We start from the raw sequence: 18,492 nt of genomic DNA on the forward strand, positions 1-18,492 counted from the left end.
AATTTTTAAAAATTTATTAAAAATTATTCTTTGATTTATTAGTATTTAAAGAATTATTTTATATTAATTTTTTTATTAGTATTAATATCAATTTTTAATGTGGCATAAGGAGTAAGACTTCAATTTTTTTCATAGAAGAAGGAAACTGGAACATAGAAAATTGAAAAAACGAAAGAAATGGTCAACTAACCGGGAAATGGATCTTTTCTAATTTTTTTAACATTTGAAAAAATACAATGTTATCTTTTATTATTAATTTTATAAGTAGAACTAAAATTAAATAAGAGAGTAAAAATAATAAAAAATAAAAAATTACCATTGACACCATCCAATTTTTTTTTTCACTGAAAATGATGATAAAAGAGAATAAATAAATAAATAAATAGAAACGGACATTAGAAGGGAAAAATATGACCGTTACAACTTACACGCTGCAAATTTTCAAATTAAATCATTAAATAAAAAAATAAATAAATGATAAAAGCCAGTTTCAGAAAAGGAAAGCTGCAAACTTTGCAGTTCCACAACACTCCTTTCTATTGAAGCATGGAAACAACGAACCAAGTAAGCAAAGAAGAAGAAGCTGAAGAACAAAGGAGAGACTTGGTTGTGTCTAAGGAAGAAGAAGAAGAAGTAGTAGAAGAAGAAGCGCACCCGTATTCCTTTCATGTCTCTGGACCAAGGAATTTGTCTACCCTTAATTGGAGAGATCTCATCTATTCAACTTGGTAAGTACCCATCTCTCAATCTCACTCAAACTCTGCTTTTTTTTTTGTTCAAATTTCTATTGAAAATTAGATCTAAATTGGTAGGATTAGATTATGGCTTCAAGCACAGGCTTTTAGAAAATAAATAAAAAGTATGAATTTGAACTTTATATAAAGCGCGCTTCAACTAGGGTTCCAATAACTAATGTCGGTGGCTTTAGATTTTGGTGATCTAAAATTGGTAATTCCTGAATTGCTAAATAAGTTTATATATATCCACTCCTATTATCATAGTATTTATTATTTGTTTCAATTATTAATTATTTGGAGTGGAATTTTCTTCGCCCTGGATTTGTGGCATTTCCATTATTGTGTTAGCCTCTTAACGTTAACTTTGCTTTTGTGTAGTGAATTGTCTGAATATGAAATTTCCCTGTTGATTGGACTATTATGGGGGATCTTTTTTATTTCCATTTTAAAGTCAATTTCTATCTTGATTTTGGATAATAACAATGGTGTCTCTTTGATTAATAACCATGATTTGAGCTTGAGCAATGTCTTGTTACCAATAACTCTGAAGTTCCTCATCCCAATTTGAATCTGATCTTATGATATAAACATTGATCTTTTGTGGAATTCAGGAAGGATTCAAATTACAAAAGAACAGTGATTGCATGCTTTATACAAGCAGTTTACTTGCTTGAACTTGATAGGCAAGAAAAAAGAACACAAGAGACTGCACTTGCACCAAATTGGTGGATCCCCTTTAAGTACAAGCTCACACAAACTCTCATTGACGAAAGGGACGGATCCATTTTCGGAGCAGTACTCGAATGGGACCGGTCGGCAGCTATGGCCGACTTGGTCTTAATGAGGCCTAGTGGCGCGCCGCGAGCTGTTCTAGCACTCAGGGGAACACTACTCAAATCACCCACAATGCGAAGAGACATCGAAGATGACCTTAGATTCTTTGCCTGGGAAAGTTTGAAAGGCTCTTGCAGGTTTAAATTGGCATTGGAGGTACTAAAATCGGCTTCGAATTCCTTCGGAGGAAGCAATGTTTGTGTGGCAGGGCATTCATTGGGTGCTGGTTTCGCTCTTCAAGTTGGAAAAGCATTAGCCAAAGAAGGAATCTATGTTGAGACACATTTGTTCAATCCACCTTCAGTTTCTCTAGCAATGAGTTTAAGAAACATTGGAGAAAAAGCAGAGTCTGCTTGGAAGAAACTGAAATCCATGCTTCCTTATAGTGGCCAGGAATCTCGAGCCGGCGAGGAAGGAGATGCCAACAAGAATCTAGGATTAAAGAGTTGGATACCGAGGCTATCGAGCTTCAAGAACTCTGGTTTTGTAGTGGGCAAATGGGTTCCTCATTTGTATGTAAACAATAGTGACTACATTTGTTGTTCTTATAATGATCCGGGTGGTGATGGTGGAGTTAACAAGGAGAATGTTGCACCGCCGGGGAATGTCCCGGTCGCGGCGAAGCTGTTTGTTGTTACTAAGGAGAGGCAGAAGTTCCATGAAGCTCATGGATTGGAGCAATGGTGGTCAAGTGATGCAGAACTTCAGCAGGCTATTCATAGTAGCAAACTGATAAGTAGACAGTTAAGATCTTTGTATAGTGGGAGTGGTAGTGGTACTTCTTCTCAAGTAACACAAGGAAAGTCTTAGTAACTGAAAATTGGAGTTTGTTTTCGATTGTTTGTGAAATTGAATTCTTTGCTTTTATTTGTTCATATGATTCTTTTGTATTTGTCTTGTTTTCTGTTTTGGGTTTTTCTTTAAACAAATTAGTGTATTGTTTTGCCTTACAATAAGTGAAATCACTCTTAGTGAAAAGTAAAGAGAACTTGCTGCTTTGATATTTGTCATTACATGTGGAATAATCTCAAGTCTTTCTGATTTGAACAAATGTTTTCTTATTTTAGTTTTAATATTTTCTGATTTCATTTCTTAATGAAAATATTAATCAAACAAACCCTTAGTATCCTAATGAGTTTATTCTGTGTCTAAATTTTACAAGATGTTGGATCAATTTTTAAGGAATTAATAGGCAGTAGTTTCTATCAGCAGTGGAACTATACATGCATTGGGTCTTATTTGTTTGTGCAATAAAGAGAAGTACTTTTTCAAGTTGAAGTGGGAAAATATTTTATATTGGATATATTTATATTTTATAGAAATACTTTTTATTAGAATTAGAAGCAGTCAAATTGTTTTGATACGATAAATATATAAGTGCATCTCAAAAATTGCATCAAAGTTGTTTGTTTTTACCTAACTTTTTTTCTAAAAACACAAATAAACAATTCAAAAATAAAATAAACAATTAGGCCAAATATTTACTGTTGCAACAAAAAAGTACCTTTTTTATCCTAAAAGTACAAAGAAACAAGACCTTACTCTTTCAACTGAAATAAATCTGATCATGAGAGACTAATAGACTCGTCAACACCAAATCTCCGTCTTATAATTAGAACTTGAAACCATTGATACGATTAGGAAAAGAGAAATTCTATGGTGTTTACAAAATTTGTGTTTAACTTGTCTAAAAGATAAGAGGTAAAAGAGTTGATTTCACTATTTATATTTGTGTCAAAGTCGTTGAAAATTTAGGCATATATGAAGATATCTTAGAAAAAAGTGTATGCATATTATTCAACTTTGTATTTATACATAAATATATAATAACTTATTTTGATATACAAATAATATTATTAGGTATATATATTAAAATCAGTTATTAAAATAAGTTATTAATATAAAATATATATTAAAATATAAAATATACATTAAAAATAAATTAAATAAAAATGTATTATAAATACATTATAACTCATTTTGATATATAAATAATATTTTTAAATATCATTCCAATAGATAATTTGTGTTGAAATATTCATAAATATGACCGAATACTAATGCACAAATGTAAAATATAGTTTTAATTTATGTAATAACAAGGAATTTTTTTATTTATAATCTCATGCTTATAATTAAGGATTTAGTTATTTTATGTTATAATGATATATTTTAAGAATATTATTAATAAAGAAAATAATTTTGATGGATTAAATCATTAAAGGTATAAAAACTTTATCTTTTTTATGACTTTTTTAGTAAAATATTTATTTATTTATTAAAATATGTCTCTAGAATACATGTTAAACGTAAAAAAATTAACCATTTTAATTAATCATAGATATTGTGATTTATTATAGGATAAAATTGTTTAATTTATTTTAATATATATTTTATAATTTAATCTACATTTTATATGAGTAACCTATGATGCATAAATAATGGCACGGATACGCAAGACAGAACATGCAGACACAGGAATTTTAAAATTTTATCAGACACAAAAACACGTATATATAAAAAATAAAATTTTTTTAGATAAATTATATTTATTTTAAGAATATATTAAGAATAATTAAATAAGACTGGATATATTTGATAGTATTTAAGTATATCCAAACGTTATTTAAAAAAATTATTTTTTATTAAAATACGATTGGACATGACAGACACACATGTCGAATAAATATTGATGACTATGATGAGTATGTATTCAAACTATATCTAATACATAAATACAATAATTCAATAAAGTATCCATAATAAGAATATTTGATAAAAAAAATAAAAATAAAAAAATAACTATAATTCTAGTTGTTTTTTTGTGTATCTAACATTACCATATCTATACTACATGGCGAGTAACTAATTTAGCAGTTAACTTTTTATATACACATAGCAACATGATTGTATTAGCTACTAACTTTTAAAGGGTTTGTATAGAGCTATAGCCCACAGGTAATTGAGTGGTGGCACTTATTGTTAATTGAGTCCTGAAGAGAAGGGGCATGGGGCTTTGGCAGCCCTAAAATCTTACTTTTGCTTTTATATAGGCCATAGTATCTCCGGTCTAACCCTAAAAAATTAATCGGTCATATAAGAATTTGTTTTTTTTTAATAAATTGTTGTATGCACAATTCAAAATTTAAATTTTGACCCTTATTTAAATTAATTAATAAATTAACTCAAATTAATTTGCTTATATATCTATCTATTTGTTCAAATATGTTTGGCCCTTTGTCAATTAAATATATATATATATATGTATCAATAAATACTAATATATCTATTAATATATTTTTTTATTAAACTAACGTGTATAATAATTGTAAATGTGAGCTGGTTAAGATGATAAGGTTTTTTATAATTTAATTAAAAAAATTTTGAAATCAAGTCATACAAATAACAAAAATCTTATTTCTAAATATGTATGATGAAAAGTATTTTAGAAATAAAAATTTGTGTACTAAACCTATACTGTTATAATATATAAACTAACTTATAAATAAATTCAATCAGGCTTTCTTTAAAAAATATATATATATTGAATTTTATAGTGAAAAAAGCTAACTAATACTAAAATTAATTTCGGCGTCAATAGCATTTCTTAGGTGGTTACAATTTTGTGTGTGTAACGTAACTTAATAACGCTGAAATAATTGAAGGTGAACGGTCAAAGAATTTAATGGTTTCACTGTAAATTTATTAACCCATTCTGGAATTGATTATATTGAAGACTTTTGAAGTACAAAGCAAGGTATTTCAACAGAATGTTGGCATATGCAGTTGCTAGTTCTACCAAAAGCCTATCACTATGCAGTAGTAGGGTGTGATATAAGAGCATTTTTATCTTATCTTATTTTATTCTATTTTTGCGTAATCTTGTAGAAGAGGATAATAGGATATGAGTATATCTATTGCTAAAGTATTTAATAATTAATTTTTTCCCTCAATAAAAAAGGTTAAAAAAAAAAGGTGTTTCTTGCGCCGCAAAATTCAGAGCTGGCAGTCACGAGAAATGGAAGAGTTTGTTGGAACCACCGCCGTGAATACAAGGATCAGAGCCAAACTGCCAAATCTCTTTAAAGAGTTTCAAAACAAAAAAACGATAAAAATGTATAATTACATTAAAAATTCATGTGCACTTATCTTCTTATTAAAATAATATTTAAAAATTATTAAATAATTTAATAAATTTAACTGAATTATTATTTAATAATTTTTAATTTTTAATGTAATTTTTTATTTAATTATATACGATTATTGATCGATTTAAACACGAATATACAAAATTTCAAAGAAAAAATAGGTTAAATATAATCCTTTAATAAAATATTTCAAAGTCAAATTAAAACAAATTATTTTCAAATAGTAATAATTATTCCAAAATTGTATTTTTTTAATAAGTGAGCACTTATTTTAAGGTTAACAAATATAAAACTTGTTATATTCACGTTGCAAAAATAAGTGTTGTTTATATATTTTTAACGTATATTTTATATTTTAATATATATTTTATATTAGTGATTAATTTGATGGTTATTTTGTATGTATATATAAAATAGTTGATAAATATACATGCAATTATATTCTAAGGAATATTATGCTAGGAAATAATATATTTAAATATTATAAAAATTTGTTTGTTTAAATTTTCAGATGGTTAGAAATTACTTTTAGTATTTTCACGAATAAATTAGCTTAGGGTTATTCTATTATATATATTCCTAGAAATAAATTTTTAATCTCTAAAATAATTCTAATACCAATAAATTACAAGGATGCATGAGCTATTGGACAATAATAATTCTATGTCTTGCATTTTATTTTCTTGACATCATAATATCATATGCCTACATTTTTTATGGAAAATAACATTTTATATTTCAATCAAAAAATTATTTAAGAGAATAAATTATTCTCGAAAAAATAAAATTTAAATTTTTTTTAAAAAAAAGTAAAATTGGACCATTTTTATTGGTATATTGTGGGCGGCCATCGATAAAAATTGTCACCAAAATATAAAATAAATAAAATTATAACCAAAAAACATGTTCAATGGATCGTACATTTTATATGAATCACTTTTGTATGATGAGTGTCAAAGTTCTGATCTTAATGAGTTTGTTTCTACACAAAATTATTTTACCCTTCAATCTTACAACTCTGTTAAACAGGTTTAAGTCGCTATGCTAAACCTCGAATAATTTGTAAAAACAAAATGTTTTAAATTATAAATTAGTTACATTTATATTAAATTATTAGTTTTAATTTTAAATAAAGTTCAATAACACTAATATTAATTAATTTCAATTGGTACATACCAAAACACAAATAAATATGACTTTTTTTAATTATTTTATTATTCTCATTAAAAAAATATTTTGACTTCAAAATGAAAGATACTATTGTCCATTATGCTACTTTCATTTTTTTTTGTTCAGTAAAAAATATTTTTTATTTCTGTTGAAAATACTCCACCACTATTTTCACACAATGTTTTATTTGCTAGAAGTATTGATCCTTTACCACCATTTTCACAAAACATACATGATACACATTTAACCACATATAAGATTATTGTTTTCTATTTTTACCTATCATATTATACACTATAAAACACTAAACACTAACTACACAATAATTTTTTGGTATTACTATCAAGATTATTGTGAATTAGAATTATATTACTTTACTATTCACCACAATCAAGAACACCCTTATTTATTTGTAATAATTATAGGATCATTCCTTTATATTTTGTAATATCTCTCCACTTTTTTATGTATATTTTCGTATACGAAATGTTTCTTTGATTTCTTTGAATAAAAAAAATAGAAAAATAAAAAATTTTATGTACTCTTATTATAATTAATTACAATTAATATTAAATTAATAAAAAAAATCTAGGTAATATTTTTTCAACAAATTCATGAAAGTGACAAATTCTAAAAAAAATTTGAGTCATTTACTCAAAGACTACAATTTTAAAATAAGTATGTCAATAACTAAAATTCAAACCAAAATAGTTTATTAATAATTTGATATTAATAAAAATTCTTATATTTTAATTTTTTAAAATAATTTATTTAAATTATTTATCCAAACTGGATCTATATAGTTATTAAATTCGCTGCTTACCAATAAAAATAATAAGTATTAAATTCAAATTTTTATTTATGAGACAAAAAAAATTCTTTACCAAAACACTTTCACTGTATTTATTAAAAAATAAAAAATAATTAAACTCTAATTTATAATATTTACCAAAACACTTTCACTATATTCAAATTTTTATTTATTATAGTCACCAAAAATAATTTTATTTATTATGCTAATTTGACCAAAAAAATAGTTTGGATTCGCTCAAATCATCTATATCATACATACATGATTCAAGCTATTTTTATTGCAGAAGAACTTTAATAAGAATCTGAGTCAGAAGAATTCGTAATTAATAGCTTAATCGGTTGTTCTGATTGCACTTTTCGTACCTCCTCTTGAACGCACACATGGAGCATCTCATTTGGAATTGGAACATAAATATGATTAGAAACACTTATACTAATGAGCTATTGTTATTAATATTAGAAACAATTATAAAGAATATAATACTATAATTCTTCGATCTAAGTGTTTAATTTTAATATTTCAATTGGAAAGAATATTAAGAATGATCTTTTGAAAAAAAATCTCATGTATAAATGAATGATTGTTGTTACTACAAGGATTCAAGAATTAAGAGAAGTAATTTTTTTTAAAGAAATCTCATTCATAGTTCTTATTAAAACGTGAGAGATATATTTAGGTTTAGTTTGGTAAAATTTTTATTTTTCAAGAGTAGTTTATAAAAGGTAATTTTTAAAAGATTGTTTTTTAAAAGTTGTAGCATTTATGTTTGATAAATCAAATAAAAAATAGTTTTTAATAAACACAAGCAATATCAATTGTGTTTAATAAAATAGCTTTTAAAATTTAAAAATACTATAATAAATATAAATGTAATCATTAAATTTAAAAATTAGTTAATATACGAGATTATATTAGACTTTTAAATTTAAAAAAGTATAAGATAATTTTAAAAATCTCTATCTTAAATGCTTTTAAAAATACTTCGATCTTTTAAAAGCTGTAAGTACAAATACATGATCTTTTTTATTTGCCAAACACATCATCAGTTTGAATTTTTAAAAAATACAAACACCTCTTCAAAAAACTTTATCAAAGCCTTAAAATAAAAAGGTGAAAATGTTATATTTTCAAATTTTACCATTTCAAATAAATAAAAATAAACAAGGAAAATTAAAAAAAAAAGACTTACTAATGCACTATTAGAGATTTAGAAGTTTACAACAATAAATTATTGTTATAGATAACGAATGTGCAAATAAAGATTTGAATATAATAGAGAATAAAAAAATATATTTACAAGAAATAAATAAAAAAATCATCTAAAGATATATTTATCTATCTAAAAGAGTATTGGGTCCTTCTCTCTAAATGCTATAAAAATTAATTTTTTTAATAATTTCCGTATTAAGAATTTTTTTTAATAATTAAATCTTTTTAATATCCTTTATAATATGTTTTCTAAAATATTAAAGATTAGTAAAATAATTGAAAACTTTTTTGTTTGTCAAATACAATTAGTACCCACTAGCAGTAGTAAAATTCAATTGTAGAAACAAATATCAAACATAAATTGCTTCACTTAAAAATTTTGAATAAAAATCAATTTTATAAAGAAAACCAAAGACACACTAAAGTAATGAGAAAGTTCTAAAAAAAAGGATACGTACGTTTGCTTGTTTAAATAGCCTTCTTGAGTAACGCACATAACATGATTTTGCTTCTCAGTTTGCACTCCAATTCAGTTATCCTCTCACTCCTCACAAGAAAAGATGGATAAGAATTCTAAGAAGCAAACCATTATTGGCAACATCGCTGTCGCAACGCTACTCTTCTCAGCCCTTTTTCTCTTCTACTGTTGGTCTTCTTCCTCCTTCACTCTTCCTAATCCATTCTTTTTACCTTCCAATCAATCCCTCTGCAAGGTATGCACACTTCTCTAATTCTTCCGCCATTTTCCATCAAATTAATAGAATTTTTTTGAATATAGATTCCAAAGGAAAAATCTATTCTTCTTATAGGTCTAATGTCTTTGAAAAAAAAAAATTCAAATTCAGAGCAATTATAATGAATGGAGGACTTTTGGAGTATTATATGTATGTGATTTGTTTGACAGATGAAATAAATTAGACTAATTTCATTTTAGAAAAAGATATTTAGTCTCAAATGATTTATAGTTCATGACGTTTTGAAACAAAGTGTTTTTTTAAAAAATGTAACTAATTTCGTTTTAGAATAAATAGTCTTTTTGATTTTCGAAAGATTTTAATTTTAATTTTTTACTGTTATTTTAGATAAAATAAACTTTCAAAAATTATAGGTTTAGGATTAGTCTATTTTATCAAATAATTGAAGAGTTTATTTGGTCAAAAACAGAAATTTTCAATTCTGTTGACAAAATAGTTTAAACTTCCAAAAAAGTTTTTTGATTATATCAAAATCAGAATTTATCGTCCTATTTATTATTTTAAATAATTTTCTATATTTACAGAGCACCGCCATTGATGGCCATAAAGCACAACACGATAATATCGAGCTGGATTCAGCTCTGGCAAAAGCTTCGACGGAAAACAAAACGGTTATAATTGCAATAGTGAACAAAGCATACGTGGAGCAAGAAGAAGATAACGTTGACGGCGAAAGCACCATGCTTAACATATTCTTAAGAAGTTTCTGGTTAGGAGAAGGAACAAGGTCTCTGGTGGATAACCTTCTGATTGTGGCGGTTGACAAAACCGCCTATGATAGGTGCAGGTTCATGCGGTTGAACTGCTTCAGGCTGGAAACAGACGGGGTTGATTTTGGTGGAGAGAAGCTTTACATGTCTAATGATTTTATCAAGATGATGTGGACAAGAACTCGTTTCTTATTGGATGTTCTTAAACGGGGTTACAACTTCATCTTCACGGTATGCACCCATTCCCACTGCTTTTAAGTTTTAACTAATTATTACTTACCTTTCTTTTCTTTTTCGTTTATTTTTCTTGTGTTGTTGGGTGTGGAATGCATGATATATCTAATTTCACCCACCGCCACCGATGAGTTGTTTAACAAATGTTCATACAATCATACAAATTATAATAAAAAAAACTAAAAGAAATGATTTTTTCTGTATGTAGCTAAAAATGAAAAAAAAATGGACAAATCCATATATCTAGTATTAGTATGAAATCCGGAAAATTTATTATTATAATTATTGTTAAAACTTGAAAAAATGTCATCTACAAGATATATTATTAGAATTTGGTGAGAATATTATTATCCAAAAAATAACTATATATATGTATTATTTTTGTTATATAGTTGATATAATTTAATATGTAAAATATTTTAAATAACTTTTATTATTAATAGTTAATAATGTATTATTTATAAATTCATTTCAGATATGATAAAAAATAAGGTCGGATAAGTTGATAGTTAATTTTTTACATTAATTATGGACTCAAAATTAAGAATTAATGGTAGAAGCGTTTTTACTTTTTACAATGTTATTCAATAAATAATTTATAATTCATTATGATTATATTTATGTCAACCATAGAGAATAAAATTCTAAATTATAGTGAAGGAAATAAATAATTACTTTGCACACTTCATTCCCCTATTAGGAGTATGAAAGAACGAAGTGACCTTTCAAAATAGGAAAAAAAAAATCGTTAAATTGCAAAAGCTACTGGTCTTTAAAATGAGAAATATCATACCTAAGAAATTATTATATTTTGTTTTAACTATTCAGATGATAATTTATAGCACTTCAAAACAAAAAAAATGTATGCACCAGGTAGTATTAAAAATATAGAAATAGCATTACCAAAATTAAAGAGCTATCACCAGATGTTGACTAAAAGAAATTTAAGTAATAATCACTCGTTTGAATAATTGTTGCTACCTAATCTTTATATGAATAAAAAACAAAAACCATGGTGTTAAAAAGATTTAAAAAAATCTTGTTATTTGATATTAATTAACTTGCCAAGAATGGAATTTAACTGTAAACAACAAAATTTGGTAGTCTCCAATGAAAACGTAGCAGCTGGTTCTAGTTGATAGCATGCATGTTGTGTTGCATTAGGTTTTGATTTGTTTATTTTTTTTAAAATTTTATATTTATATGCTTTCCTACCAAAAAGTAAAAACAAAAATAAAAACCTAGTTTTCTTGGCTTTTTCAAAAAAAAAAATCAACTTAGCTTATTGATTAGCGTGACCTAGCTAGATCAATATGGTTATATACCATAAGTTTAAAGGAAAATCAAATTTAAATTCATTATTTATATATGGCCATGTTGATTTAGAAATGTTTTTTAAAAATACATGTAATTCGAACTAATCTAATTATTCAATGTAATTAATATTCAAGTATATTGTAGGAGTAAAGTACATATTAGGAGTATAATACTTTATTGAGTGTTTTTTTTGTCTTTATTTCATAGGGCTTGTTTTATTTTTCTAGTTTGTAATAAACTCTGTTTTATTGGGTTGAATTCTTTCTTTCAAAATAAGATAAATTAGCAGCATTGATGGGATAATTAGATGAGTTTTTTTTCTAGTATTTAATTTATATAAAATTCTTTAATAAAAAAAGCACTATTCTTAAAATAAAATTTAAAAATCAAACCAAATTTTTTTGTAAAACTAACAACCAAATATGTTTTCGGTAGAAACTCTCGTGCAGTTTACCTTAATGTGAAATCGATAATTGAGAATAATTATATGATAATTTAGTCAAACATATTAAATCATCTAATAATTTTTAACTATTAACTTTACAAAAAAGCAAAAACACTGTGATAAATCTTGTTTGAATCTTATTTTGGAATAACTTAATGAGTATTAAACTCACCTAAATTGTTACTGATTTTTATTTGAATCTTATATCTTTGAGTAACTGAAGAAGATAATACGTTTAACTTTGATCTTTTCTTTATCAAGAACGTAGTAGTTTACACGGTTACACCTATCTTTGGAATAACTGAATAGGATTATTGAGTGTTATTTAAGAGATAAGCACCAATTAAGTGAGGGAATCATGTTTAACCAATGTCCATAAAAGTCGTTTATGTTTCAATGAAAAAGTCCAAGCATCAATCTCAACTATTTTAAATACTCGGATTCTACCCAAAAAATGAAAAAACTAAACGTATTTGCTAATACGTATATAATTGAGATATATGTAATATCAAATAGGTTTGTTAATATATTTACTCCATTTGAATCATAATATTTGTCTTCTAATTTTTTTAGTTTACTATATATTTATTGTTTTTGAAATATTGAACATGGTAATAAAATATTTATACTAGTATTTATTAAACAACAACAAAAAATATTTTAATTAATTCTAAATTAAACATGTAGTATTTTAATTATTTGTGGGCAAATAATTAAAGGTAATAAATATTATAAATTAGAAAGGCAGAATAGAATTCTAGAGGAAAGTTATTTAAGTGAGAGAAAATGTTTAATATTTTTTAATTTTTAAAATAAAATCACCCGTTTTTCATTCTCTTTCGGTTAGGCCATCAAGAAACAAAGAGCGGACCCATTACAAATATTAAAAAATAAGGATAAAAATTTATTTATTTCTCAATAATCTTCTTAACTAATAATTTTAGTTATATTTTTTAATGTCTTAATATTAAAAATATCATTAATTTACCTATTTAAAATAATATTTAGGGTCAAGTGTGGAATGCGAGAACTTTTGGGTTAGGGAAACATTTTTTTTTATGATTTGCTGAACACGATCTTTGGATGTGTCTAACACCACCATCACTTCACATATTATTTCATGCATGTTGTGTTTTTCCATGTTGTTTAATGTTTACGTGCACCTAAGTGCGTTTACCACGGTTTTCCTTCCATTGGATCAAGAGAATTGGCACCCAATTAGAATGTGTGCATGTGGTTTGAAACACATTTCAATATTTCATCAATCTCATGAATCTTTTCAAAGTTTTCTACCTTTAATTGTTCATTAGTACCAACACATTATTATCCATTAAGCCGAAAATTTACATATGACCTTTATTTAAAATTGATAATTAAGAATCGAAATTAGTTAAATTTATTAAATTATTTAATCATTTTTAAATATTTTATATGAAAATATTTATATGTGAATTTTACCATTAGTTAATTAGGATGTTTATGTTTGACATACGAGTTTAATGTTGATACACTAACTGTATAAAATATTTTATATATTTGTATAATTATATCGATTCTTTTGAATCACTATTCACATGGTCAATATAAAATACAATTATTTTTGTCAATATGTGTGTAAAATTATCTTTCACTAAAAATTCATCAAAACTAAAGTATGGAAATATTGGCCCATTATATAGTTTCAGTGGAAAATGGTTTATTCTTTTGTGAGTTCCAAGTATTATTGAATCTTGATTTCTTCATTAACTCCCTTTGTAATTAAGGTAGTAACACACTTGGCATGTTATTGATTTTCACAGGACACAGATGTAGTGTGGCTTAGAAATCCATTTACCAAGTTAAGCAATAATGAGACAGAGGATCTCCAAATAAGCACAGATCATTTCAATGGCAATAGTTGGTCACCAGAAGTTCAACTAATCAACACTGGATTCTACTTTGCTAGATCAAACAACAAAACCATCTCCTTATTTGAGACATGGTATGCCAAAAAGGACAACTCCACAGGAATGAAAGAGCAAGATGTGCTCCTTAACATGATTCGCAATGAGGGCATAATTGGAAAATTGGGACTTAGGGTTAGGTTCTTGGACACACTTTATTTTAGCGGATTTTGCCAAGATAGCAAGGATTTTAGACAGGTTACTACAGTGCATGCTAATTGTTGTAGGAGCATCTTTGCAAAGGTGAAAGATCTTAAGGCTGTTTTGAGAGATTGGATGCAATTTAAGAGATTAGAAGAGTCTAATAATTCTATGGTGAATGATATTAAGTGGAGTGTGCATGGGCATTGTTGGCATTCATGGAGAATATCTAACAACACAAAAGGGTAATAAGCATCACATAAGTATAGTTCAATGATGCTATTACTTTTGAGATTCCAAATATATAGGCCTTTGTTAATAGTGAACATTTGAGTTTATGTGTTGATTATAGTTAAGAGATGATCAGAAGAAATTTCACAGTAAATTATTTAAATTGTTTAAACTTTCTCAGTAAAAAACTCCTTTAATCTGTTTTGTGATAGTAAGAGATTAAATTAGTACTATATGACGAAGTTATTAGTAGTAGTTAAAAGTGATTTAATATTTTTTTTAGGATAGAGTATTATTTTTATTTTTAACATTTGGATTAAATTCTAATTTGACTTCTAATTTTTTAAATATTCTATTTTTGTCTTAAAAAATTTTAAATAGGTTTAATATTGTCTTACCATCAATTTTAAAACTAATAATTAACGGAATGAACTAAGTGGACGCTAATAATGTTACTAATTAAGTCATATCTTCTTCTATGTGTTAGAAAATTCTTATTGTTATCTTCTTTAATTTGTTTTTGTGATAGTAGGAGATTAAATTAGTACTACATTACGAAGTTATTAGTAGTAGAGTTAAAAGGGATTTAATATTTTTTTTGGTAAATTATTATTTTGATCTTTAATGGTTGGACCAAATTTTAATTTGGTTCCTAACATTTTAAACGTTATATCTCTGTCTCTACAAATTTTAAACATGTTTAATATTTTCCTATAATCAAATTTGACACTAATTAGCTGACGTTATTAGTTATGTCATATCTTTTTTTCATGTGTTAGAAAAATATAACGATTCGTAATACTTCTTCTTAATTTTTTTTACAAAACTTTAAATTCTAACAATCAATGATCAACACTTTAAAATTAAAAAAAAAACTTTTATATTAGTGATCTTTGGTTGATTGATTTTTCTTATATACTAAAATTAAATGCTATTGACTCTTCAATATGCGAATTACTTGTAAAAAATTCAATAGTGAGACGGTATTGAACCAGCTTAAAACTTTTCTGAAATTGAAATAGAAAGTTTAAAAACTTTTTGAATTGAAATAGAACGATTAAAATGTTACCGACCAAATTAGAATTTTACCCAAACGTCACAGATTAAAAATAATACTTTACATAAAAAAAAGTTTTATTATGTTATGAGTTGTACAAGTATTAACGTATGTATGTAGTTGTACTTAGCACATATCAATTCATTCTTTCAAATTCACACAATTTTCATGTATCTTGTATTCCTATTGAATCAAATTTTAAGAAACTAATAACATATTTGACTTACTATATTGTATATTTACAATTACATAATATACTATTTCAACAATTGTACTGTTTTATATAAATTAAATTGTAATTAAACCATTACATTCTCAATTTATTAATCTATTGACTGAGGTTTTTTCAGGTTAATAAAAATCTAGTTAAAAAGAAAAACACATGTAGCACAATTGTTTTACTCTGTTTTGATTTCACATGATTAAGATAGGATTTTTTTTCAATCATAAAATAAAAAAATTATTTTTTCAAACATAATTTTTGGATTTTAATTTTTAAATATGAATTTTTTTTTTTTGCATTTAAGCAATGCGAACTCTATAAAAATTGGTCCGGCGAACTCTATAAATTTTATAGAGTTCGCCTAACCTGGCGAACTCCACTTAAATTTTTTGAAACACGCACTTTTAATCCATATCATTATCTAAAAAATAGTATATAAATCTACAAAACAGGATATAAAAAATATACAAAATTACAAGGACAAAAAGTATGACTTCTTCAAGGATTTTTTAATTATAAATTAAAAAAATAACTATTTTCCAAAAATAACAAAAATTGTTATTACTGTATATTTTTGTGTACTCTTATGTACTATGAAAACGATGATAATGGTTATCATTGTTAACTTTTCAATTTGATATATTTGAAGTGGATTATTTTTGAGAAATAGTTATTTTTTTTAATTTATAATTAATTTTTTTTTGTTAAATATGACTTATTCTGGTGTACCTATGTATTTTTAGAGACGATAATAATGGTTGCCATTGTTAAATATGCCTTTTTTTAATTTATAATTAAAAAAGAGTAAAGTATCGTTTTTGTCTCAATGTTTGGGGTAAGTCCTATTGGTGTCCCTAACGTTTAAATCGTCCTATTTGTATCGCTAACGTTTATAAGAGTGATTCAATGTTATCCTACTATCAATTATACTAACAAATAAGATTATATTTTTCAATTATTCTCACTTGAATGTATTCATTTTCAATTAGGTCTCATTTGGATGAGTTTGATTTTAATATTATACTCACTGTTTGTGTTTAGATTCAATTATGTTCCTAAAAAAGTGAATTATGTAAATGTTGTAGGAATTAGTTTCAACTTTTTATGAGCTATTTTTTGGAGTGGATCATCGATTTTATCACAGACATTTGTATTCTCACTTCAAGAAGAGATTTTTAAAACTCAAACTAAAGCGTTCATGATGTGTAATTGATGACAGGATAACATTGAATCACTCTTACAAACGTTAGGGACAAAAATAGGACGATTTAAACGTTAGGAACATAAATAGGATTTATCCCAAACGTTGGGAAAAAACGATACTTTACTCTTAAAAAAATCATTGAAGAAGCCATGCTTATTGTCCGTGTATTTTTGTGTACTCTTATATACTATTTATAGATCTATATACTATTTTCTAGACAATAATATGGATTAAAAGTGCGTGTTTTAAAAAACTTGAGTGGAGTTGGCCGGAGTTAGGCGAACTTACCCATTTTTATAGAATTTGTTAGGTCCAACAAATTTACTTAAATGCCAAAAAAAAAAGAATTGTATTTAAAAAATTAAAGTCCAAAATCATATTTGAGAAAATAATAATTATTTTATTTTATTATTGAAAAAAAAGCGCGATTATGATATTTCTTGGATTTAAAATGAAGTCAAATATTAAGAAACTAATAATTCTTTTTTAATCAATTGGCTCAAAGGCCCAAGGAAACAAAGCTAACTAGCCACAAGAAACAATATTCATCTGTAATTAGCAAAAAAAAAAATGTATAGCAATACAAGTCGTACAATTTTCTAAGGAAAAAAAAAATCAGAGCCTGAAGATAAATTGATCGCCGTCTTCATTAACCAAATAGTAATAGAGAGAGACTCCAAACGAAGCTTGAAAAAGATTAAAAAGAAAAGAAAGAAAGACTACAGAAGAAAACATTCCAAAGACTAAGAAACAAAATTGCACTAAGAGCGAAAATAAAATTCGGAGGAGGCTTGGTTGATCATCCATTGTTACGGTGGGTAACCGAAGATTGTCTGAATGGATGGCGTTAACTGGCCCAAATGTGTGAAGGAGGAAGTTTCCGTGTGAGTATGGGACTCGGGAGACTCCGTCCGACTTTTGCTCGTGAGTGAATGGGGGGTGGTACCTGCGAAGACACTCCGATGCCTAAGTTAGCAAGAGTGTGAGCAGGTCTAGAGAGTATTGGGCTTAGAGATACCTGAGGGGTGTCAGTGTATTTATAGTGGTGAGCCAATAACCACCGTTGGAGTAGTGCCGTATCTTTAGGGTGTTAACCGTCCCATTATCTTAGGGAGGTTAAGATATGGCTTTATGGAGCGATTAGAGAGATTTTAGGGGCGGTTACTCATTTGAATGAGTGTTTATCTGCCAGCTAATCTCATGCCCGACTTCTTTAAAGCAAGTCGTGGTTGATACCGACTTCTTATATGAAGGTCGGTACTTAGCTAGGCTTAATCCTTTGGACTAGGCCTTTAAGTTGGGCCTGGACCTTTGTTATTG

General features: G+C 26.3%; 2 protein-coding genes across 2 annotated transcripts; both read left to right on the plus strand.

The window, feature by feature from the left end:
* Positions 1–503: 503 nt before the first annotated feature.
* LOC107464541 (GDSL esterase/lipase At4g10955-like) lies at positions 504–2,446 on the plus strand. Its single transcript, XM_016083468.3, has 2 exons — positions 504–728; positions 1,349–2,446. The coding sequence occupies exons 1-2, from the start codon at positions 547–549 to the stop codon at positions 2,379–2,381; spliced, it is 1,215 nt and encodes a 404-aa protein (XP_015938954.1). The 5' UTR covers positions 504–546; the 3' UTR covers positions 2,382–2,446.
* A 6,891-nt stretch (positions 2,447–9,337) lies between these two features.
* On the plus strand, positions 9,338–14,828 carry LOC107464360 (uncharacterized protein At1g28695-like). Its single transcript, XM_016083288.3, has 3 exons — positions 9,338–9,625; positions 10,192–10,608; positions 14,173–14,828. The coding sequence occupies exons 1-3, from the start codon at positions 9,473–9,475 to the stop codon at positions 14,704–14,706; spliced, it is 1,104 nt and encodes a 367-aa protein (XP_015938774.1). The 5' UTR covers positions 9,338–9,472; the 3' UTR covers positions 14,707–14,828.
* The last annotated feature ends 3,664 nt before the right edge of the window (positions 14,829–18,492 follow it).

The sequence above is a fragment of the Arachis duranensis genome, chromosome 9 (assembly GCF_000817695.3).
Source record: "Arachis duranensis cultivar V14167 chromosome 9, aradu.V14167.gnm2.J7QH, whole genome shotgun sequence".
In the NCBI taxonomy this organism is placed as follows: domain Eukaryota; kingdom Viridiplantae; phylum Streptophyta; class Magnoliopsida; order Fabales; family Fabaceae; genus Arachis; species Arachis duranensis.

Excerpts from the sequence above, each read along its gene's own strand:
- LOC107464360 (XM_016083288.3), top strand. The coding sequence starts at position 9,473 with ATGGATAAGAATTCTAAGAAGCAAACCATTATTGGCAACATCGCTGTC. Across the intron at positions 9,626-10,191 it reads CCAATCAATCCCTCTGCAAG|AGCACCGCCATTGATGGCCA; the intron begins GTATGCACACTT and ends CTATATTTACAG. Across the intron at positions 10,609-14,172 it reads GTTACAACTTCATCTTCACG|GACACAGATGTAGTGTGGCT; the intron begins GTATGCACCCAT and ends TGATTTTCACAG.
- LOC107464541 (XM_016083468.3), top strand. The coding sequence starts at position 547 with ATGGAAACAACGAACCAAGTAAGCAAAGAAGAAGAAGCTGAAGAACAA. Across the intron at positions 729-1,348 it reads GATCTCATCTATTCAACTTG|GAAGGATTCAAATTACAAAA; the intron begins GTAAGTACCCAT and ends TGTGGAATTCAG.